We start from the raw sequence: 23,997 nt of genomic DNA, 5'->3' as shown, positions 1-23,997 counted from the left end.
TTAAAATCACTGCAAAAATTAAAAATATATAAAGTCGAGCTCGCGCCCCCCTTAGAATTCCTTGGCGCACCCCTAGGGGGGGCTTGAACAAGATAAGTGTTACGTCATAAACGTGCGAAACCTCAAGTTAAAGGTAACTAAAACGCAGCACGGCAAATTACCCAATCTGAAAGTTTAAAAAGTTGAACGTTTTCGAAATTTATACGTATGCTGAAGTTAGTCGCGTACCACCTGAAAGACTCTCGCGTACCACCGGTGGTACGCGTACCACAGTTTGGGAACCACTGCTCTAGTTGAATCGTAAAATTTCAAAAAAATTGTAAAGGTTACCAAGAGTACTGTTTATAAACGTTTCTCTCTTTTTCTTTTCTTTATTTTGGCCAGATTTCGTTTATGACGTAACACGAGACATAGAGTCCGAAGAGTTAGTTAAAAAAAGACTGATATAAATAAATATTGTGCGTGTTATTTTGCTATTAGCGTTATTATTGTGTTGATTATTACCGTTTTGTTATATTATAATTCTGTTATTATTGCGACTGGCCTTGCATTATTTACCGTTTTTGTATTAAAATATTTGTGGCTCTTTGGTGCTTGTATTTTCTGCAAATGGCTCTTCCATTAAATACATTTTGCCCACCCCTGCACTATAGGTTCAATAGGTTGTACAAAAATCCCACAGGAACCGCGACCCGACCGACGTACTGTTGCAAAACAAAGAATCCACCGTTATGACCCTATGACGTAACAGCAACCGGATTTCCAAGCTTGGCAGAGAAGATGGCATAGCTATACACTGTTTACTATGAATGCTTCTCAATGTGCTATTGTTAAAGTAATTGTTTTGCTTTTGTATCGAATGACTGCTTCCAAGTCCTACCAATAACCTGCTGAATATTTTTTAGACAAACAAATTACATATAGGTGTTTTTTGGAAAAGGTACTGCAGTCTTATTTAATTCAGACGAAGATCTCGCTTCACTATAGGTTGTTATTTATTTTGAATATTTTTACACTGCAACACCGCACTAAAAGACGGACAAAATGCTGAAGCCGTTGGTAAGTAAATGTTTCCATTTATTGGCGTTTATTTGCAAGCTAAAAATAATTTGAAATAGAACGTTTTTTAGGAAATTAAACTTAAAGTATTAAACGTCGGATTGTAGGATTGTATCGTATAAGCCGCAAAAAGTACCCCATAAAAGTTATTTAAAATAGTCATGTATGTTTTCGGGCATATAAACGGTCGGCATAATATTTATCTATCTTATTATTTACAACGGTTTTTATTACTTTCTCTATAATCACAATAGCAGTGATCATGTTGAACTATTGTGAGGCGTTCTGGGAAAACAATTTACGATAAAACTAATGTTAATTAGGTAAGAAAGGGCCAATAATAATTAACAAATGATTTTTTTCCCTTTGTACAACAAAGTGAGCCAAGTGGGGTCACTGAACGAGACTAATAAATTAGAATTTTTGCAGCAATTCCTCGCCAAAGTCGTTGTATATTATGTTGAAAATTCAATTATAAAATGTTGGAGCATAATGGTTGGAGTCTGTAGTAAGACGTAGTTAGACTATCAAACTGAGGTAAAGGTTTCGATACTAAAAACATATCGTATAATATCAGTCTGTAATATCGGTACTTGTCCGATGCTGATATAATAAAATGTTGCTGAGGCGTCCAAAGAAAATTCGCGCCAATCAAATTTCCATAAAATCACAGACTTGCAAAATACTCTAGCAAAGATAGCAATTCAGGTCAGACACAATTAACAGATTTTTAACCTGAATTGCTAGCTTTGCTAGATTATTTTGCTGTTACTGATCAGGAATTAAGGTTGACATTTATCTCCAAGAGTCAAGGTGATTTCCATTATTCATTAAACATCAAGGCATTCCAACTTAATAATAAATTAAAATAAAACGTGGCCAAAACTTTTTTTTCTCGATTTAACTTGCAATTTGGGGTGTTTTATAATTGGGCATTTTTTCCAATGCCGATAACAACATTTTGGGCGGGAAATGTGACTGTTCGTGGTATTGAGCCACAGTTTTGCTTTAGCCCAATAATTAAGCTAGCCTATAAGTTGTTAACTACTTATTTCCCCGTAATAGTACATTTCTTCGTTAAGGTGAAAAGCCATCTGGTTAAAACGTTATAACAAAAAGGTTTAACAAAGCTACATTAAAATGAAACATATTTTCTTGGCGTCTTTACAGAGATAGGTAGCATTTAAAACGAACGAATAACTCATTTTTAATATCTCGAAATTGATATTCTTACTATACGTAATACGAAGATCGTTTGCAGCTTGACGTAAATTGTTTGTCAAATGACCTCAATGTAAAAATTCAGCTCGGCAAAACAAGCTGAACTGAAATGCGACTCTGCTTACCACCCTTCATGCTTATAGGCGAAAGGGGCGCTGTACGTGCTGCTCATGTTTATCTATCTGATCATCTACGGATTGCTGAGACTTGGTCTGTGGCGGAAATACGCGACTCTTCGCTGCAAGCAATGGCTGGGCAAGGGGGTGGTTCCCCGTGCCAAGATGTCACTCATCAGCAGGAAATTCAGGGTAGGAGCTGATGTCAACTTACAAATAGAGTTGGATCCACCAGTCAACAAATCAATAGATAGAAATCGCTCTTTGGATAGAAATCGCCAATCAATCCTAGATAGAAATCGCTAATTAGTATTAACCCTGATGGTCAGCTGGTATTTGCTGCCAAATCGTTTAAACCAGAAGAGCGATTTCTGTAGATGGAGCTGTGGTCGTTTAACGTTTCTAGTGTTGACTCATTCATTACAAATTAGTAATTTTGAGACATTTACATCTAGTGTGTGGTGTGTTAAGGGCGATTGTAAAATTACTCTATTGTTGTTCTGTTAAAAGTGTGCCGCGAAATATTTAAGATTTTTTAGTGTGAGCCAAAAAAGTCTGGGAACCACTGCTGTAGAGTCTGAGCCGGACTCGGGACTATCTACCATAGATTTGCCGCAAATTGGTTGGCTGGCTTTTAGCGTTTGACAACTTTACCGTGTTTAAAGGTGTCCGACGTCGGGTGCGTTTCGACCGAGGAAAGTCTCGACTTCCTCAAGCACAGGGGAGTCTGCTACATCAAGCGAATGTGCCTGTGGACCCCCATCGAACTCAAGCGCTGCATTTTGGGGTAAGAAAAGGCGGAGGAAAGCCAAAATCGAAACTCGTAGATCAAGTTTACACGCTACAGCGCTTCCCAAGTTTTGGGAGTTGCGCCGACGGGTAAATTATGCGGCGCTCTGCGCTGTTTTTCGAAAGGCTTGGTTGTAGGAAACACCTGGCCAAGATCTGCGACTTCGATGGGTCGGAAAACTTTTTTCTCGCGGCCCAAAGTGTTCTTTCAAGAGCTGTTGAGGCCCACTATACATTAAACAAATGTGGTCACAAAGTTACGTCATAAAACACTTGATCTTAAAAAATCTTGCGTTTAGTACGAGAAGTTTATAGTCTCATTTAATAAAAAAATACCTTTGAAGCGTTTATAAGTCTCACGGCGCAACTGATTATGTATAGCGTCCGGCCTAAACGATTTAATTGCATAAAGTTTTTTTGGAGGGGGGGGGGGGTGTGCAGGGTGCATAGCACGGTAGCCCTGTGACGCAACAATGAGCAAAAAAAAAACTTTATCCACACCATTTCAACAATACAGTGCAGTGAATGTACTGCTAGCACGCGGCCCACAACAACATGACAAAACTGAAATATTAAAAAATAGCCCGCGGTCCACGAAAAATTGCCCAAAGGTCCACATTTGAGTCGCGTCCCACAGTTTGCCGACCACTGATCTATGAACTCGCTAACAAAACATCAAAAGATACCGATGCGTTAAGGGCTACGTTATCCTTCAAGTAGCGAATACTGCCATAACAGCAGAAGCGGGCCTCCTCGAGTATTTCTAGGACGTAGCTCGTCTAGTTAAGCGGAAATTTCGCTGATGCACGGAGGGTTTCGTCTGATACAATTCGTATCAGTCGTCGCCGCTAAAATGACTTGTTTGCGATATGCCCCGGTTCATGGCAGTGCGCATGTGCTTTAAGCTCCCTGAGTTCGAACGCCTAATCATCCGCGTTCGTTTGTTTTAGCGTAGACGACTGTCTGCGGTCGCCGTTCGTGCGAATTTCGACATGAAATCTTCACGAGTTTGTTGACTGGGGCATCGGCCTAAATCGCAAACTATACAATGTATTTTAATTTAAGCGCTAACGGAAAAAAATAAACATTACTTACAATAACGCCATTGGAGTTAACGATCGTAGACAGTAATTTCACTAACCGACTGTTTTATTAACACACATAACAACAGTATAGGTTAGGGATGCTCGAAATATAAATCGGAGTCGTTATCCGATGCTAAGCAACAATATCGAAACTTGGTCGATACTAGGGTGGAATCGGTGGCGATCCGATATAGAAATTTCAGCTATGATTTGCGATTTACCGCAATTTTTTTAAAAGTTAAATTTATCAAATATTGGTAGGTTAACAACTTAAGGTAGCTAAACTTCTTGAGTTTAAAGAAACATTTTGCCTAATTACCCGGAATTATATGTATTTAAACGTTTTAATTGAATATTTTTTGGTGGTTTGCGCATAGTAATGACGTTATTTTATACTGGTCAGTTTATGATGCATTTTATCCAAAATGTCGCGTAAAACAAAAGAACAAAATGTCAATGTATACGACATCTCCAGTATAAACTCTAACTTTGCCTAACAATAAAACTCAAAGTTGAAAAATCCGAGTCAAATCATTGTTTATAAACGCGTCAGCGGAACAGTGATCGACAAGCAGAAACCTGTTGCCAATGGTTTTAAATTTCATAAAGATACGCCTTTGTATATGACTTTGCTTGTACTCGGAAAGCGCCAGAACTGTTCTCTGTTTAATTGTTTTTTCAAGGCGGTTTGCCTGGCCGCTTTAAACGTTGGCCAGCTCCAATTTTTCCACGCTTTAACATTTTTGCCTTATTTTGTGCGCAGAGAACAGAAGGTGCGTGAGATTTCGGACGACCAGCTGGTGTACACCCTCCTAACTTCTGTGTACGGCCACAACCTGCAGTGGGTAGAGAGCAGGGCTTGCTATCTTCTGGACATGGCCGAATTCGACAATGTCGTCACTTTCAAAGTAAAGAAGTTGCTTTAACTCGGGGTGGTCGAATTATTATATTTTGTCGCGGGCAGTCTCAAGCAATTCGTTTCGTATTGCAGACCAGTGTTGTAAAAGCTGGTGCAGGGATGCTGGGATGAGAGGTATTAAAACTCTTACATATGATGTCACCATTTACGTCATAACGTGTCATAGTTCGAGTATAGTCTTACAAAACGTGTTCTTCTCGAAAAAGCGTGCTAAAATGCGTCTATTGGTTTCAGGTGGCACTTATGGAGTATACTTTACACATTTGGTATGGAAATATGAGCAGTATTATCTTAACGCCTGAATACCTGCGCAGAGATATTGTAGAGTTCGCGCAAAAAAGCATACATGGCGTTTATCTTGTTTTTGTAAATAGGAAAGGTGTTGCTCACGATGCAATGGTCATATATAGCAAAGCTGTATGGGTAATTATATTAATTAAGTAATTTGGCCGAAATGGCAAACATTGCCATGCAATCATGCATAACATACTAACGATCCAGAAACATTCAATTTTTGAGTTTACGTGTGTCAAGTTGGCAAAAAGTGGTTTTGTTGGCGTTCACTGCAGCGAAATTAAAAAAGGGCAAATGCAGTAATGTATGTCCACATACAATTTTCTCGCCAACTGGCCCATTCAAATAAAATCGAGAGTCAATAAAAATACCCCGCGACCAAGTTTGCCCAATTTTTCTGTAGTTGACCACACTGCTTTACCTCATCAAACTTTACTGGTGTTAGCCAGGTTTTGTTAGCACCGTTTGACGAGTGGTAATGTAGAGATCTTCTAATGTAAGTCATGTAAACAGCAAACAGACATTGGCAGTAAAATCCCCTTAGCATTATAAAAACAAGCCGTTTCTTTGAAGGTGCTACGCGTGCAATTACCCCACACACTGTACAGTAAATGTAACACGCTGCTCCTCATTAGCATACCGCCGATTATCTTTAACTAAAATCGTGAAAGGGGCATAAAAACACCGTTTCGGTCCCCCAAAACACCTTAAAAAAAACACTGCATACTACTATAGAACATTAAATCGATGCAGTGGAAGTGACTCGGCATGTTGCATTTGCAAGTATTGTGTGACGTCACGGAAACCCGTTTCCTGGCCGCCATTCAACTTGAAGTTCAAACTCTCTGCGATACATCGAAAGTCACCCTGTTAAGCTAATCCCTCGAAGGATCAAAAGTTTTTCAACGGATGAAGTGTTTTTGTTTCCAGTGAATTCATTAGGGCTAAGATGTGCGCAAATTCGACTTTGGATATAAACTAAATGCTTTCCCTCACAAAACTGCCTTATTTTTGTATTTTGTCCTTCTTTTTAGCATTGGTCCCCTTTTTTGTAACTCTTTGTTTACCATTTTTAGCAAATCCAACAGCACATTGGAACTAAAAATGAAATGTAAACGACTCAATAGTTTGTCTTCTTATTTCTTTAGGGCAGCCTTCCATTTCAAAAACATAAACGTTAAGTTAAAGTTGTTGGAAAACCATTTACTTGCCGTTTACCCTTTTTCAGTTTAATCTGTTTGGCAATTAGATAGACATTTTGTTGATTTCGTGCTGAAATCTAGCTCTTGACATTGCAGGGGTTCTACTGGGACGCCAGGCGCTTATACTTCACTCCAGACGCATCTAAAATTGTAATCGTTATGATTGATGGACAGGAGTTAAGCTCCGATGCAGAAGATGAAAACGAAAAGGCGGACTACAGATTGGCGAAACTCCACCTGCAAGTAAATGCAACGTAGATTAAGCTCTGAAAAGTATAAAATAAAACTTTAACGCTGCAATTGGTGAACGGTTTTCAATTTTAACTAAAAATTTTCATCATTTGTTTGGGAGAATTGCCAACCACACTTGTCCACGTATAGTCTCTTGTCGCACGTTTGCCACCTATTTTCCGATTCAGTGACTAAAGCGGGAAAAATGACCCTATTTTCGCGAAAAATAAACAAGTCAGCAAATTAACGTGACCCGAGTTGCCATTCGTTCCCGTGTTTTAAATATGGGATCAATGTAATGAGGTCATAACTTAACGCAGGGCAAATTTTCAAGATTAAATCAAAGCTAATATTAAATCACCCACCCTTTACGACAGACCATTAGCTGCCCTAATCGTTACCACTTATCAGGTTGTTGTCCATCGCTTCTTAGAGCTGTCAGTTCATGACAATGCTCATACGATTAGTGTCTATTGTAGCTTTACAGTCTTGGCGGGTTAAAGTAGCCTATATCCTGGGGCTTGCAACAGGGGGTCGTGGGTCGGGGGTCGGGTGTTAGGGGCCGACCCAAGGAAACAGGTAGTAAGGCTATTTACTATTTACATAAACTCATTTACTTATGTTTTTTTACTTTCAAAGGCGGGAACGTTTGGTCCTGAAGTATACTATCGTATAAAACTGCCTTATTTTGGTATTGGTCCTTTCCATAAAAGTTATTGAGCTACATGTGATAATAAATTAGAAAGCCAAAAAGCTCTAGTATATCGACATTATCTTGATTAAGACGTTTCGATACGAACTTGTATCATATTTGGTTACAGTTTTCAGTAAATCCAACAGCATATTGTAACCAAAAATGGACTGTAAAAAGCAGGAGGCCTTAAGTATAATCCTATGCCCTTTGGAAATTGAAACTTTTAATTTTGTTGTTGGAAAACAAAGCCTATATACTTGTACGTCAAACAAGCGATCAACCCAGCTAACATCTTCCGTCTTTTGCATGCAGGTATGCCTCTCCTACTACGCACCCGGCCTTCTACACAATCACGTGCACTTCGTGTACCCGAGTGCGGTATGTACGGCCGCTAAGCAGTGTCTGCCCAGAGACGGGACCCTTTACAAGCTGCTGGCCCCGCATTTTCGCTTCACAGAACAAATCAACTTCATGGTACGTGCTTTGCTAAGCCTCGCGTTTATCATATTATAGAAAATACAGGCTATATGGCGAACGTGAGGTGTCTTTCGCATTTCTGGTTATGCAACATAGGCGCTTGAAATCGAACCCGTTTTAGTTTTTTAATGCTTGTTCACCTTTTAGGTGAACACTGACAAGTTTTTTAAGGATTAACTGAAACTGTTAGAAAATCTATTTGACCAACAGTGGCCTTACCTCAATCTAAAAAGTTATTGAAGTAACACGGGGCAAATTGTCTCACCCTAAAATGGGATACCCAAAAATGCTACTTTTTTTCGAAAATAAAACCTACCCAAACTAACTAAAAGGTAGAAACAGGTAAAGTGATTTTTGTATCCCAACAAATCCGCAATAGAACGAATAATTACTCGAGTTAAAATACAAACGATGTTTTCGTTTTGTTGACAAAACAACCTGTAAACAATCTTCAATAAGAACAAACGATAGCGTTGCAAGCGTTCGAATCATGAGTGGAGCACGATACGTTAAATACAAGGGTATCATTGATAAGGGGAAAAATATCTCATCAGATTTATTGCAAAACAAAAGGATGCTAAAGGCCCGCTTGATTTGATAAACAGGCCATAGCGAAATACCTCAAAACGCCTCAAGCATATTTCAAGTTGCGGTTATAGCGATTTACGGATGATCGATTCAGGAACAAATTGCACACCAGACTCAAATCTGTTTCAATAGAAACTTAAATTTGTGCTTTTCACGGCTCACTGCTTTTAAGGCCTTTTACAAAAATCGAGTTGATATTCTTACATTCGTGAAAGATAATATGGCACAAATAAGATTTGAAATGTGCTACAAGTTTTCTAAACACAAAAAATGGCGATAAATGTCGTGCTTCGGCGAAGTTGAGCAATCACGCGACACTCAAAGCTGCACGCTCCAGTGCACTTTCAAAAACACGCTTTTCAAAACTTTGCCACTGCTCGATTCGGGTCAACTAAACTTTTTGTGATTTGTTTCCAAAATGAAAACAGCGCTACATTTTTTATATACACAATAGCAAAAATCTGCTTTTGCATTCGGTAATGTGTTTCCTGTTTTTAATTTCTTGAATGTGCAAAGATTTTTGATCTTAAACGATGCGTTTTCAAAGTGTAAATTAAATTTTCCATAGCGTCTTCTGATATTGTGGGAAGTGAACCAGAATATTAAAATGATTTTTAAATTTACAGATTCTTCATTCAGTATCAAAAGCTCATAATTTACAACCTTATTAAACAAACAAATAATCGATAGCGTTGAGGCATTTTTTCATACGTGTTAAACTGACTGCCATTTACACTATTAAGCTATGTTTAGGTTTGTCCTTAGCACGTGTGTTCCTTGCACGATTATACACGAAAACTTTCTTGATACAAGAAAGGAATCTGATGTATTATAAATCAAAAACAGCTCCTCTGGTAATTGTAATTGTTAAACAACGTTTCGGCAACCTATACAAGCCGCCTTCCCGCCGCGAATCCGCGAATCTGATGTATTCCTACACGAAATAAATATTAAAAACTATAATGAAAAAATCTCGGAGTCTTGTTGTAAAACGAAATATAGAGAAGTTGTTGTCAAGACTTATTGGTGAATTTAGTTTTGAAAACACAATAACATAAAAGGTTGCGGTTACAATATGAAGAAACTCATTGCGCACACTAACGTGTAGTTTTCTTGCTTTCGGCCATGTAAATGGGATTACCCTTGACCTCGAGCAGTTCACTTGCGTTCGAAATCATTGATAATGTGAAGAGGTTAAGTGATCTGGCGAATGCGTTTACCTAAGTAAGTAATTAAAAGCAAGGCATTGACTAGGCGCCAGGGATGTCCGATACTTGATATTCTATTCCGATAACGATACCCGATATTTTAAGCAAAACGTATCGCAATCAAATGACGTCATTAATATGGTCAAGTAAGCAAAATTGTTCAAACTAAACAGTCCAATGGTAATATTGTTCATGGTATTATTCGGCCGAAATTAGTTTTTGCGCTATATGAAGCTTATTTATCTGCTATTTTTAATGCAATATTCTCTTAGAAATTTGCGTTTAAAAATTGAAAACTCGTTGGATTTGGTTTTGAATCGAGACCGATATTACCACTTGGCACCAAAATGACTTGACTTGGACTTAAGGCATTGTGTTAAATGACTTTGGTTATAATTAAGTGTTTTAATCAAATATTTGTTAATAAATATAATTTATTTGTCTCAATTTTTGCACATAAACAATTTGGTTGCTATAGGAGTGTCTTTTTAATTTTTAGTTGAGGTATTGTTCACTATAGGTCGAGGTTAAAAAATTTAAAAGTTTAATGTTTTAATTATATATCAATAACTTGCGCAGGCTTTACGGGTGGGCAACTCGACGGACAACCATCGCTCCTTGATGGATCGCTTTTTCTTCTTCTGGAAGTCGTTCCCTGTCACGGGCGAGGAATTTGTGGAGGGAGTGGCCAAGCACTGTCGGGAGTACTACGTGGATCAGCAGGCTCAGCACAAACTCAACATGGCCGAGGTTGATACCTAGCAGTGTTGTTAAGAAGTCATTCGCAAAATGACTCATATCCAATTCAAGTCTTTTTGAGTAAATAATAAGTCAAGTCTAAGTCCAAGTCAAGTCATTCGCAAAATGACTCAAATCCAAGTCAAGTCTTTTCAAATAAATAATAAGTCAAGTCCAAGTCCAAGTCATGTCAATCGTAAAATAACTCAAATCCAAGTCAAGTCTTTTCAAATAAATAATAAGTCAAGTCCAAGTCCAAGTCATGTCAATCGTAAAATAACTCAAATCCAGGTCATGTCTTTTCAAATAAATAATAAGTCAAGTCCAAGTCCAAGTCAAGTCATTCGCAAAATAACTTATATACAATTCAAGTCTTTTTGAGTAAATAATAAGTCAAGTCCAAGTCCAAGTCAAGTCATTCGTAAAATAACTCAAATCCAAGTCAAGTCTTTTCAAATAAATAATAAGTCAAGTCCAAGTCCAAGTCATGTCAATCGTAAAATACCTTAAATCCAAGTCAAGTCCCCGGCCTCCTTCTTGTCCAATGGAACAAACCCAGCCACAAATCCTACCTGCTTTACTTTACCCTTTACTTTCCTCAATTGAAAACACGTTTATGTAAAAAAAAATTCGCACGCATAACTTTTTCTACATTTTTATGTCCTATATGCGGCAAATTAATGTGGCCCTAAGAACTTACGTTGTGCAATGCATGCAGCCCGCAGTGCTAGGTTTCAAGCCCCATCTATACTAAATACCGTTACGTGGAATAAGTGTGGCCACACCTGTCTTCAACAGACTTGTCCGACTCTTGTTGTATTGTACAGGCTATAAGCGTTACAAATATAGCTTGAGATAACCGTTTGGTAGAGCTTTTAATTATGAGCAGCTTGCAGCCTTTGGTTAGAGACAAGCCGTAGAGCCGGTATGAGAGTGTTTTTGCACAGTGTGCGAAATAATGTACATTTTTTTTAAATATACCCACATTTTCGTGCATACACGGGGAAAAAATACCATATAAAAACATGCAACCTGAATAACAGGAATACATTTAAACTACAAATTGAATTGTTAGGCTCGACTCAAAAAGCGACATCGAAATAAAAATGAAAAACGCTATGCACTATTTGCACTGCGTGTAAAATGTAGCTATTTCCAGATTCGGGTTGTGGTTTAGTTAGGTAATAGGGATAGAAAACGCCCAGATTAAATTCGCACGAACGAAATTATGGTTTTGGTGGATAAACATTATTTGCTGGGCGGTGCCCAAATAAAATATTCTCCGTTGACTTTTTTACTCTTGACTGGTAGCAAAGTGCTTTTTATTTCATAAAATCGACAATCGTGCCTGCTGTGTCATGATGCGCCGTGTCAATTAATCGATATTTTCTCCAATACATTGCGATTTAGTTAAAGCCTTTTGCAAGTCCAGTAGGGCAAAGGTTATTCGACTCGAAACGATGATTTAAGCTTTTTTTAAGCTGCAAACTTTACAAAAAACAGCAGGTTGTTCAAGTTTAAAATTGTGATTTATTGTTACATGCCGTTCGATGATTTAGTTATGACATCTTGGTTCATACAACAACTTCAAAAATAAGATGTTTTGAACTGAGAAACGTAGTTTGGAAGTGTCAATTTAATCTTATTACATTTGCGTAACCGATGCCTAGAAAAGAAACACAAAAAATACACCAAGGTTTTAACTTCCTTTTACATTCTTTTATTAGGTAAGGTTATAATTGCTAAAAAGGGGACCAAGAAGTGTTTACCCAGTGTTGTAATGACTTGTGACTTAGTATTTTAGGGTAAACTGACTTGATTTGAATTAGCTTTTAGTTTTGGGGAAAGTTTGACTTGTTACTATGTCAACTTTACACAAGATTTGATTAAAACTAAGCAAGTTTACATGGTGGTCTTTATATTTAATCTTGTAGCATATAAAAGTTGCCTGCTATTTGTTAGTTTAAATCATTTTATTTTGACGTAAAATTACTTGGACTTGAATTTAACTTGGATACGTAAATACTTTGCGATTGAGATGACTTACACTTATGTTTTTTTTACCCTAAATCAATCATTTACACTTAAGTTTTGGTCAGGTGCTATTGTGGACTATCCATTTGCAGCTCTTGAATTGACACTTTGTTACTATTGTTACAGAACAGCAACGGCTACGCAAAAGGCACCAATTGCATCTACCCACCTCCTTACGTCGCAAAACCCAAGGAAAACCCGGTAAGCTTAAAGTCTTTAAGTAAGCTCTATGCTTTGATCTCCACTGTTTACGCGTTGTACTAAAATAAAACTACTTCAAGGAATTTTCATGTACAGACTTTGGAATGTAACTCGTTGGTTGTTGTCGCATTAAAATGTCTTGATGATCCTTTTTTGGTGTCATATTTGTTCAACCATTGCCGTATATAATTTAATACACGCCTGAAGGCAATTAAGTTGTTTAGTCACCAAACTAGGCTATAAGCGTCAAAGCTGTTTTGCGATTATTGAAGAGCAATTTGTTTATTTTAGAAAACAAGCTATACAAATTTTATTCGAGTATAGTTGAAAAATTTACCAATGGACAAAATTATAATTCAATCAAAAAGCTGCAAAAACGAGGCGAGAATCTATTTGTGCATTTTCTTTGAGTTTTAGTCCTTTTCAACATAAATATTGCAAGATAATTCTTTTTGGAATTATTTAATACAAAATTGTTCTTTCAACCGAAGTGATACCTACTCGTATCGAAACGTCTTAATCAAGATTACATTGATCTGCTCGACCTTTTGGGCTATTAAAAAAAATATTTTACGAAAAATAATTCCGGCTAAAATTGTAGTCAATTGAAAAACGAACAAGTTCATGTTACTGAAAAATGCTGAAAGCCCGCTGTTTCGTCAAGTTTCCTTTTATTTAACTACCCCGGGGCGAATACATGAAGCATTTTTGCGAAACTATAGTCCGCTTAGAATTAGGTTTCGGCCGACACCTTTTAAGTCTCGAACTCCATAGTTGTCTTGCAAACTTTAGGCATATATCACTGCAACGTGGCTAAAGATAAGATCGTAGTCGTGCCACATTACCTAAAACAAAACTTACATCTGATAAAAATGGTTTATATAGTTTTCCAGAAAAGTGCATATAGTTCTCCGCTGTAATTCAATACTAAATTTGAGCCGTTAACGACTTGATATAGCATTCCTGAAACGCACCAGTAAGAATTTAGCTACATGCTTTGCAACGTGCACAGCATCGACTATATAGTATAGAGAGAATTCTATGTATCCTATTTAGGCCTATATTAGATCGACTAAAATGTAGGCATTTCCATAACGTGTTTTACGGTCTAAAAATAAGCAAAAATTGCTTAAAATAATAAACTTGATGTAAGGGATTTAAAGTTGCTTCCGTGTACCCTATGCACCCTTCCTGCTTCCCTTGGCTTATTAACCAATGTAAACGGCCACACGCGATTAAGGGCCTTTTTCCTGGGATGACAGATAAATTTCCTGCTTTTGTACTTTAATTGATGTGCGTTCAATGTCAAAACGAAATTGTATGTCGAAAGCTGCCGGGTTTACTTTTTAAAAACTGACGTTATGCTTTGCTGGAGTATAATTTCCTGTCTGTGATGGCACAGGTAAGACACTTGACCGATGGATTTCCGCTGTCCCGTCTCAAAGCTGACATATGTCTGGCAGTTGGCCATGAATATGGTCGTTTTCAGCGTACCTTGATTTATTGCGATACGGTTTTTGTTGCTGTCGAAACAATTTGGAGAGAAATGTTCATTACATTTGTTGTGGTAAACTATGTTCATTACATTTGTTGTGGTAAGTGTATGAGATAAAGGCGATTCAACTTGTTAAAAGGGATCTATATTAGTGTTTTATTTAGGGCAGTTTTGTTACTGAAAATTTACTGAAAGTTCAATAACGGGAACAACGAAAGCATGCAAAATATTGTGGTCTTTTTTAAAACAGGTTGCTGGTATAATTAAAAATAATAATGTTATTGCTGAGGAAACATGATAAAAACATGTGACACAGTCCAGCAACGCCTAAAAGCCTTCCATGTATCAGCACGGCAGCTTTAGCGTTAACATTCGCCTAAAATAATGTTCAATACTTCGTACTGCAAAATGCGAAACCGGAATTTGACGTTACGATTCGTGGGAACTGTACTTTAAAGCGCGACATCTGACACCCGACACCTGGTAACCTTGTTTCAGCTTGACAACGTCAATCAGCTGTTCTCCGTGTTTTACGGAAATCCTTAATTCTTTTCTGGGAATGTCACGTCGCGCTATAATTCACTGTCGCTTATAAAATATCGGAACAAAAAAGTTTGACGTATTATCAGTGTTGTATTTGTAAACGAGTCATTTTAAAGAGACTTAAGTCCCAGTCATTTGGTAAAATAACTTAAGTCCAAGTCAAGTCAATCGTGAAATGGCTTAAGTCCATTTAATTCAGAGTCCCATTTAATTCATTCGTAAAATGACTTAAGTCCCAGTCAAGTCATTCGTAAAATGACTTAAGTCCCAGCCAAGTCATTCATAAGATGACTTAAGCCCAAGTCAAAGCTTTTCGAACAAATAACAAGTGCGAGTCCGAGTCATCTCTTGCCTCAGTCAAGTCATAATTAGAGCAAGTCAACGTCAAGCCAAGACCTTGTCATAAAAATTAAATTATTAATTTTAAAGATTAAATTATCTTTAAATTATTAAAATTGGTAAACTCGTCCGATTAAAAGTAATAACTCAAGTAAAAAAATAACATAAACGAAACATATAACAGGCAAATCGTTTTATTTACTAAAATTACGATATATAACAACCAAATGTTATAAAAAAAATGCTAAATGGAAACACCTAATTGTAACCTAAGTCATTTGAAACAAAGTGATGTAAGTGAACTTAGTCAATTCATTGTAATTGACTTAAGTGATCACAAAACTGCGTATTGCTAGAGTTAAACTTAATTGATTTTTAACTTTTTCAGATTCCTTATCACGACTTTCTTCGTCAGTATTATCATGTCATCGAGGACTTCGTGCGAAACATGAGTAAACACGTTGACATGTAGGTGTAGAAATAAACAGTTACTTTGTAAATTGTTCAAATGGGAAACAACCAGTGGTGGTATTCAAACTTTTTGTAAGCTGGTTCTATCACAAAAGTTATATTTTTCCAGTCGATTCTGTTACAAAAGTCATATTTTTCGGCAAATCATTAAAAGTTGCAAGAATAGGATGCAACCCCGGATCCAGCGAATGTTGCGTATTGCGAATCGACTGAATCCCATCACTGCTAACAGCCACACTAAAAAGCAGCAGTCGTCTCGTCAGATCTGCTTATGACGCAACAATGCAATTTTAAGACAAACTATCACAAAAAGGAAGATTATTACACTTGTTACGTGCGAACTTGACCATTGCACATTTTCGAAAAATCACATTAACTACTTGGACCTTAAAAATCTTATCAGATAAGATGCAAAAATCCATTGACAGTAACCAGTAATGCTATCCGGTCGCTGATCTCATAAAATTTTGTGAGACGGTTCTATAGAACCGGTGCGAACCGGCTGAATCCCACCACTGGAAACAACCGTATCTTATGAAGTACCCTTTGAAAAAGTGTTATCCATTGTGCAACTCACCAAGTCTCTGAAATTTCAAGCTTTGTGAACCATAAGAGAAAAATAAAATTGGATATTTAGTCAACGAACGCTGTTTCTAAAACAATCAGCGTCATGATTACTTTTTTATCGAAATAAATCAATAAAAACACAGCCTTGTTTACGGCTGTCCGAAGCAGCTACGAGTATATTAATTCCATGTGACATAAATAACAAGTTATAAACACAAAATTTAAACATGAAATGATAATAGTTCTACGGGTTTTGGTTTGAATCAAACAATAGTTAGTTTGCTTAGGCAATTAAATGAGCCACTTGTGTCGCCCGTACAGGCGTACACCTGATGCCTATATGTAATATTATGTGATCTCTCTATCATTTGATACGAAACGAAGAGTAAATTAATCGGTGCAATCTGGATTTCAGGGAAGAGTGGAAGAACATGTCGTCACTGATTGCAAAATACATCCCCAACTTCGAAGAGGTTGATTTCGTCAGCGCCGTGGCCACCTTTATTCACCAGGTATATCCATCAATACTTCAATACTTCTGGCAGTTTCAGCCGTAAATTTACTTACTGTACATCATTTATTGCACTATTTATACGCAAATTGGATTGGTGATAACTAGGGCGATTATTTTTTTACTTGTCAAAAAAAGTAAAAATTTTTTCAAAATTTACAAGTTAGGTCAAAATTTGTCAAACAAGTCAAAATCCAATAAAAATGCACATAAATCGTTCACAAAATTAAAAAAAACTATGGTCAGCATTTTAAAATTGGTCGTTCAGTTTTTTTTTAAAATTAATCGTTCAATTTTATCAAAAAAATTTAGTTTTGATTTATATTCAAAGTCATTTTAACCGTATCATATCTTCATTAGAGCAATATAAGGTATAAAAAACGTGTGAATAACGACGCCTAGGTTATTTAAATCAGTGTATTTCGAACAGGGTAAAATTTTGTCAAAATAAATTATTTTTAGGTCAATATTTGTCAAAATTTTAATTTTTTAGGTCAAAATTTCCTAATTTTTAGGCCAAAAAAGAATCGCTCCAGTGATAACTGTTACAAGCAGAGGATATGAATTGAAAACTGTGACGTCCAACCGAAACCAAGTGTAAATCAAAACCATCCAAAAAAATCTGAGCTAACTCAGGCAGCTACTTTGTACTTAGAGAGTAAAACTATTGTGAAAAAAAATGTTAAACAGATACATTTACGGTTTTTCAATATTGACCAGTTTATTTACTTCTAAAATAATAATATTAGTTCTGGCAATTTCGGCAGTTCAAAACAGTGTATTCAGAGCAGGATATTTTGGAGGTATTTTCGTAAAGTTACACTGAATGAAATAGAAACATTGACCCAGATTTGCCTTGTTGACTCGCAGAACCCTTGCTGAGAACCTCAACTACACGTTTAAGGGATTGTATGTGTGTTTTGCAGGCCTCGATCGTCCATTCCAGCGACCATGAGAGCTTCGCGCGCTTTCTACACCTCTACGGTTGCATGTCGATCCGCGTTCCCTACGAGAGCTTCAGCGAGAGGGACGCTTGGACCGAAATATCGGCCAAGGCCGGCTACCCGGTGGAATCCCTGCGCCGAGACCCGTCGCTGCTGGTCAAGCAGATGGACATCATGCGGACGAGGTGATTAGGCTACACCCGCATTAGAGAAAATATCATTCGAGAAATATCTTAAGTTAAAGTTAAGTTAACAGGCCAAGTCCTAGTCTAAGTCGAAGTGAAGTTATTCTCAAAAGTCAACTCCAAGTCAAGTCACTGATGTAAAAATAAATCAATAAACAACTAAAATTTGTAAACTCGTATAAATATATGAGCTATACCTCAACTAAAAATCGCAATAAAACAACCTGTGGCAAACTAATCGTTTTACGTGAAAAATTGAAATAAATAGCTCAATTTTATAATAAAATGTTAAAGTAACAACCCAAGTCATTTGACTAAATGACAAGTCCAAGTCAATTGATGTGTCCGAAAGACTGAACCTAAGTCAAGTCATTTAACTGGCAAAACGTGTAATAGTATTGAAATGCACCTATTATTACACCGAACCGGGCAGATTGTATTTTTCCTTTTAGTGTCAAACTGTTCATCGCATTGTGTAACTGTCCGTCTTTTCAACGGAACACGAAGCTGCAGAAAGCCTCGCTTTAACGAGTTGTTAAGTGCTGCAAATATAATTTTGACCAGATTGTTTAGCACAATTTTTTGACTTTCTATGTAACCGCAAACAAATGTTATAAGACCGCAAAGACCAGCGTACAGGACAAAATTGCCGATTTTATGTTATAGCCATAGTTAGAAGATGGCAATAGTTTGTCAGACGGTTCGAAAAATTTCTAAACCGTAAACCATTTAAAAGCACTAATTGGGACTAAATTCTACTGTATGGTTGTATGTGAAAACACAGTACCGGTAAGTAATTGGAACGTCAGTTATGATGAGAAATTCTTTGAAAACATCAATCTTTTAAAAATCTTTCCTTTGCCGATTTTTTCGGCACTATTTTCGCTTGGGTGGTAGTTTTTCTCAACAAACGATTTACCTGTTCTTTACACATAACGTCCAATGTACTTTTCTCATTTTGGTTTTCTTCTAACGTACCAAGTAAGCTTTAATGTTTACCCGGGTTCGATTTTACCTATAATGTGTTAATCCCGTTTAAATGGATAATTTTCCTTATATATCGCTCTGTTGTTGGTTTCCGCTTTGCATAATAACATTCAGAATAGTGTGGTTACACTAAAAATGGCATTATCAGTGCTGCTTAAAAACTATACAGTAAAAGCTTCATTAACATTCAACATACTGGTGGACTGATTTTCTCGACAGGGCCTTCGCCAACGTATTCGGAACGTTTGTGCCGAATCCAGATTGCGACCAACGCATCGCCACAGTCCACTACAACTTCGAACAAGCAGAAGCCAACGAGGCAGCTGCGCAGTTCACACAGAACCTGGTTAATCTCGAGGAGAACCTAAAGGTAATTGCTAAAGTCTTACGTCGACCCGGTTCAATGCTAGTCGGAAGGGAAGAAGCTTGGATTAACCTTGGTCTTGTATCCGGGCAATTTCTAAAGCGTATCTTTGTATTTTGCTGGGGATTTTATCCGAGCCTGCAAAACGGCCGTAACCAACAATATTTAAAAAAATAATGGATTGGGATACCTTTAGCACGCTACCGCAAACCCCCTATTTATACTTTCGTCCAACTCTATAGGTATAGTTTAAAGGCGGCTTTATTGTCACTTGCATAAAAATTTACCGCATACCAACTTTGTTTGCGTATGAGCGAAACATTTCTACCTTATAAGATAGTGATGTACCCAAATTAGGCGACAAGTTTGTTCTACTAAATTTCAAGTAAAATTTTAACAGAAATATAAGAAGTTGATGGAGATGGGTCTACTCACTTTGCCTAATTCGCCCTCCATATTATTGGTTGAATTTAGTACTACAAACTTTCATTGGCAGAACCCTTAAAACCGCTTCACGGACCCCAATATGTCCGCTTAATTCTCAGTTTGGGAACCACGGGTTTAATTCGGAACTTTTGTCATACCAATAAAAATATCAAAGCAATAATATTCGATAAAATCGACATTTCGCAATTTACAGACGTTTAAGCAATAACTCATGCCATCATCAGTGTAAGAAATCAAGTCAAGATAAAAGCGATAAAACGTAAAAAGAAAAGAAAAAAGGACAAAAAATAGCGGCGAAAACAGGCGATGTATGGGTCAGTGCGTACCGCTAGGTATTAAATATATAAGGGTGCCGAGATGGCATCGAAGTTGATTTTTGGTTTGTGATGTTGGATCTTCAGCGACTTCAGGAAAAATGGCGATATTTGTCATGCCGCGAACCCAATATTTCCGGTTTGTTGAAATTAACCTTATGTGTAGGATTCACGAGCAAATGGGCACAAACTTCCGACTTAGGTGACAACTGGTGTCCTTTCATTTTTATTTGAAATTACTAAAACAACCCGTGTATTGTGTTCCAAAGTTTTGTCATGCCCTTTTCGTAATATACGATAAACAACTCAAACACAGGTCTTATTAATACATTTTCTCGTGTTTGTACCATGGGTCGACGTTTACTAAAGTATTTTTTTAGATGTTTTGGTTGATTTGAAGTGGATTGTTCAGTACATACACGTGCCTTTTACAAAACTTTGAAAACCGCGTAATTGTCGGATCAATCACGCATGTTGCGTGGTTTTCAGTTTGGTTTCCAGTCGAGAAAAAATATTTGCACACAAAGCAGTTTTGTACCCGGACTCTGGAGGTATATTCTCTGCCGTTGCTTCCGGGTTTGCAGACTTAGATTTCGTTAAAAGGTTATTGATTGTTTCCCTATTTCACTTAAGTTTCAAGACGGTCACCAAAAAAAGATAACAGGACAAGTGGAAAATTTCTAATAGGACAAGGCGGTTTAAGCCAATGCTATTACTGTTATTTTAGAAATAAACGCACTGCTATTTTTTGAAAAGCGTAAATGTATCTGTTTAACATTTTTTTTGTCACCATCGTTTCACTCCCTCAGTACAAAGTAGCTGTCCGAGTTAGTTCGATTTACGTTTTTTGTTTCGGTTGGACGCCTTGTCTTCAATCCATATCTTGCGCTTTAACAGTTATCACTAATCTTATTTGTGGATAAATAATGCAATGAGAGATGCACAGTGTTGTAAACAAGATCGCGAATATTTAGCAGTCGTTTTTAACTGACGTAATTCCAATCAAGTCAAGTGCAAGTATAACTTACCATTTGTTCTAAAGGAATGAAAGCAGTAGGTTACAGTTTGTTGTAAGCTATTTTATATAGGCTAAGCAAAGCAAGCTTTTAACAATAAAAATGAACGATGCAACATTGCTCATTACTGCCTCTTGGCGGAACTGTTTTTGCATAAATCGCAACCACAGCTGTCGGCTACTAAAATAACCCAAGTTGTATTTTTTTTCTTGAACAGAAACAAAAGATTCTCCCCGGCTTGGGCAACAGCAAGGATTCGGCAAGATGCCAGGGGAACCAACTAGTAGAGCTTAACAACATCGTTCGTTCGATAAGCTTTTAACTGCACATTGCTGTAAAGTTAGGGTGTCTGGAATCCAAGTTTTGGAAAGTATCAGATGTTAAAAGCGCCCCTTCTCCATTGACATTTCCCTTTTATCAAGTGTTCTTATCAAATTGCCTTCGCGTTGAAACAACAAGCTTTTAATCTGGCGCTAATTACTTAAATAGTGGTTATAACCCGAGGTGTCCCGGCACCGTAGGTCATAAAGTACCGAATTTAAGGTTGCCGAGAGATGTTTTGGGTTGTTTGAAAAATCCTTGCTTTTTTTTGTAAGCCTCTTCATTTGCTATTGCATGATTGGGGGCAATTAATTTAGAAATACTATTAAAGTGCACAAACTTGTGCAAAATTAGTGTGATATTACAGTAAAGACAAAAAAATATTAAAAAGGTGACGTATTATTGTTTCTAACACAAACTAAAGCAGATTTTATATGTTTGTTGATTGCGACCATATTATCGTGGGATATACTTCTTATAAAACTTTGGAAAATCTTATAATTGTTTATAAAAGAGCCTTGTAGGCTATTTTGTGAATAAAACCAACTTATAGTTATAAGGCTCATTATTTTGTATATTTATCGCTAGTTTTATATGAACACTTCCAAGAAGCTAAAAAAAATCAAAACAGCTGACTGCAATGTAAATTGTTTTCAAAGGCTTTATTATTCGCAATATGAAAAATGCTGGGACAACGTTAATTCAGCGTGTATGAATAAATTTACCTTATAAATTGAAAGTTTAGTGGTATTTAATTGCTCTACAAAATGACAATGCTTTAACCAGTCATATTTCAATGACTAAAATTCCCAGGCAAGTCATTTGTAAAACAACTTAAGTTTAAGTATTTCTACAAAACAACAGGTCAAGTCTCGGTCCAAGTCAGCAGTTGCCCAAATCAACCTGTGGCAATCTTATCGTTTTACGTGTAAAAATTAAGATATATATTGCTCAATTTTTTAATAAAAAGTAAATTGTAAACACCTAATTTCAACCCAAGTCATTTGACTCAATAACAAGTGCAAGTCATTTCATTTATACCAGCGATTCTCAACCAGTGGGCCAGGGCTCACTGGTGGGCCATGGAAACATTTTAGGTGGGCCACAGGTCAATTTAAAAAACTAGTTTTTTTTAAGGTTGAGAACCACTGATTTATACAAAAGACCGATTAGCCAGGTCAATTTACCGAAACCACTTCAGTCAAGATATTTGAAAAGAGTAACAGCTCATTGACATGTCATTACCACACTGGTCAACCCCCACCAGTTCGATCAAACGTCTCCTCTTTATGAAAGGTTTCTTTTCCGACTAACTTTTAATGGCTTTCTTGCAAGCAAAGCTCAACAGATTCGAACTTACGCCCTTAGCGCCGAGAAACTTGCTCTACAAACTGATCTTTACATAATCAGCGGATTTGTTTAAGGCTACTTAGCCTAAGCGAAAGGCAGGGCTGCGGAGTCGGAGTCGGACTCGGGACTCGGGACTCGCCGGAGTCGGTTTGTTTTGCCGGAGTCGGACTCGGGACTCGGGTAAGGTCACGTAAAACTACCCGAGTCCGAGGTGCGCATGCGCAGTATCAAATTTTAAAACTGTTAAGGCGGCAAAATGTAAGTTGTAAAAGTGTAATAGCAAATGGTGAAATATTTTTAAACCATGTAATGCGGGTGGATCAATTATGACATCAATATGAGTGGATTGCAAAAAAATCCACCTTAATTTAGTTGCGTAAATGGGTAAAATACAGGCTGTAGAGTAGGGCTACCATATTTTCAGTACCTTAAAAGAGGACATTTTCTTGCCTGCAAGTAAAACGAAAGTAGAATTGTTACGTTTGAGAAAAACGTGCCATCTAAGTATTGCATTCAGCTTCGAAATTAACACGTCCTTTTCTGAAACACGGATACTTTTGGCGTAGCTCATCAGTAAACAGAGTTTTCCTTTTTAGCATTATAATGTATAGCTTATATTTTGTCTTAATTTAAAGAAAGTGTCTGCTGAGAACCACCTGATGCCAGACAAAGTGGTTCCTACTTTTTTTCAGCCGTGTCCCCCTTGGTAATTTTCCCATGCCTTGCGTCCCCCCTCTCTACGAAAAGCACTTTGGCATTTTTAATTAAATATCACTGAGACAACTTGAAAATAGTGACGTTTGTCGTCGGTCGCGAAAACGCGAAACAAAAATTGGGTTTAATTGGCGCTAAACTGTAAATTCAGGAGGATTTTAGCATTGGACACACAATAAATTGCTCGTGCACGAGATGATTTTGACAAACGTGTCGTGAAGGCATTCACTCCACAGTTGTAAGGCTGCGATGTCAGCGCAAATAAAAAAGTAAGCGCAAAAATTAAACTTTGCCTTATCGTGTTTTAAAAGATGTGATAACACACAACAACAGCAGCAATATTGCAAAAACTTTATCGATTCGCGCGAAAAAGTTTGAGTCCCCTGTTGCTAGTCGGACTCGGGACTCGGGATTCGGGACTCGGGAGTCGGACTCGGGTTTATATTTTTAGTCGGAGTCGGACTCGGGTTTATTTTAACCGACTCCGCAGCCCTGGCGAAAGGTTAGTTGCATAATCCGCCCTATCGAACTCTAGGAATTCCACATACGAAAAAATACCAATACATCGACTGT

At 37.3% G+C, this 23,997-nt stretch overlaps 1 protein-coding gene across 1 annotated transcript; it reads left to right on the top strand.

Moving 5' to 3' along the window:
- The first annotated feature begins 914 nt into the window (after positions 1-914).
- LOC146133579 (uncharacterized) lies at positions 915-22,055 on the top strand. The gene is made up of 13 exons (XM_083397797.1): positions 915-1,059; positions 2,424-2,588; positions 3,062-3,183; positions 5,034-5,178; positions 6,782-6,928; positions 7,923-8,084; positions 10,463-10,633; positions 12,782-12,856; positions 15,622-15,701; positions 16,687-16,783; positions 17,709-17,911; positions 19,118-19,268; positions 21,257-22,055. The coding sequence occupies exons 1-13, from the start codon at positions 1,045-1,047 to the stop codon at positions 21,359-21,361; spliced, it is 1,638 nt and encodes a 545-aa protein (XP_083253923.1). The 5' UTR covers positions 915-1,044; the 3' UTR covers positions 21,362-22,055.
- The last annotated feature ends 1,942 nt before the right edge of the window (positions 22,056-23,997 follow it).

Source organism: Ascidiella aspersa, chromosome 9 (genome assembly GCF_963924565.1).
Source record: "Ascidiella aspersa chromosome 9, kaAscAspe10.2, whole genome shotgun sequence".
NCBI lineage: Eukaryota > Metazoa > Chordata > Ascidiacea > Phlebobranchia > Ascidiidae > Ascidiella > Ascidiella aspersa.
The sequence above is the reverse complement of the archived record's forward strand: the minus strand, read 5'-3'. Positions and strand labels throughout refer to the sequence as shown.

What these genes read in the sequence shown, in the direction of transcription:
- LOC146133579 (XM_083397797.1), top strand. An exon ending in TGGCCACCTTTATTCACCAG is followed by an intron (nt 16,784 to 17,708) that starts GTATATCCATCA and finishes TGTGTTTTGCAG; the next exon opens with GCCTCGATCGTCCATTCCAG. An exon ending in ATGGACATCATGCGGACGAG is followed by an intron (nt 17,912 to 19,117) that starts GTGATTAGGCTA and finishes TTTTCTCGACAG; the next exon opens with GGCCTTCGCCAACGTATTCG.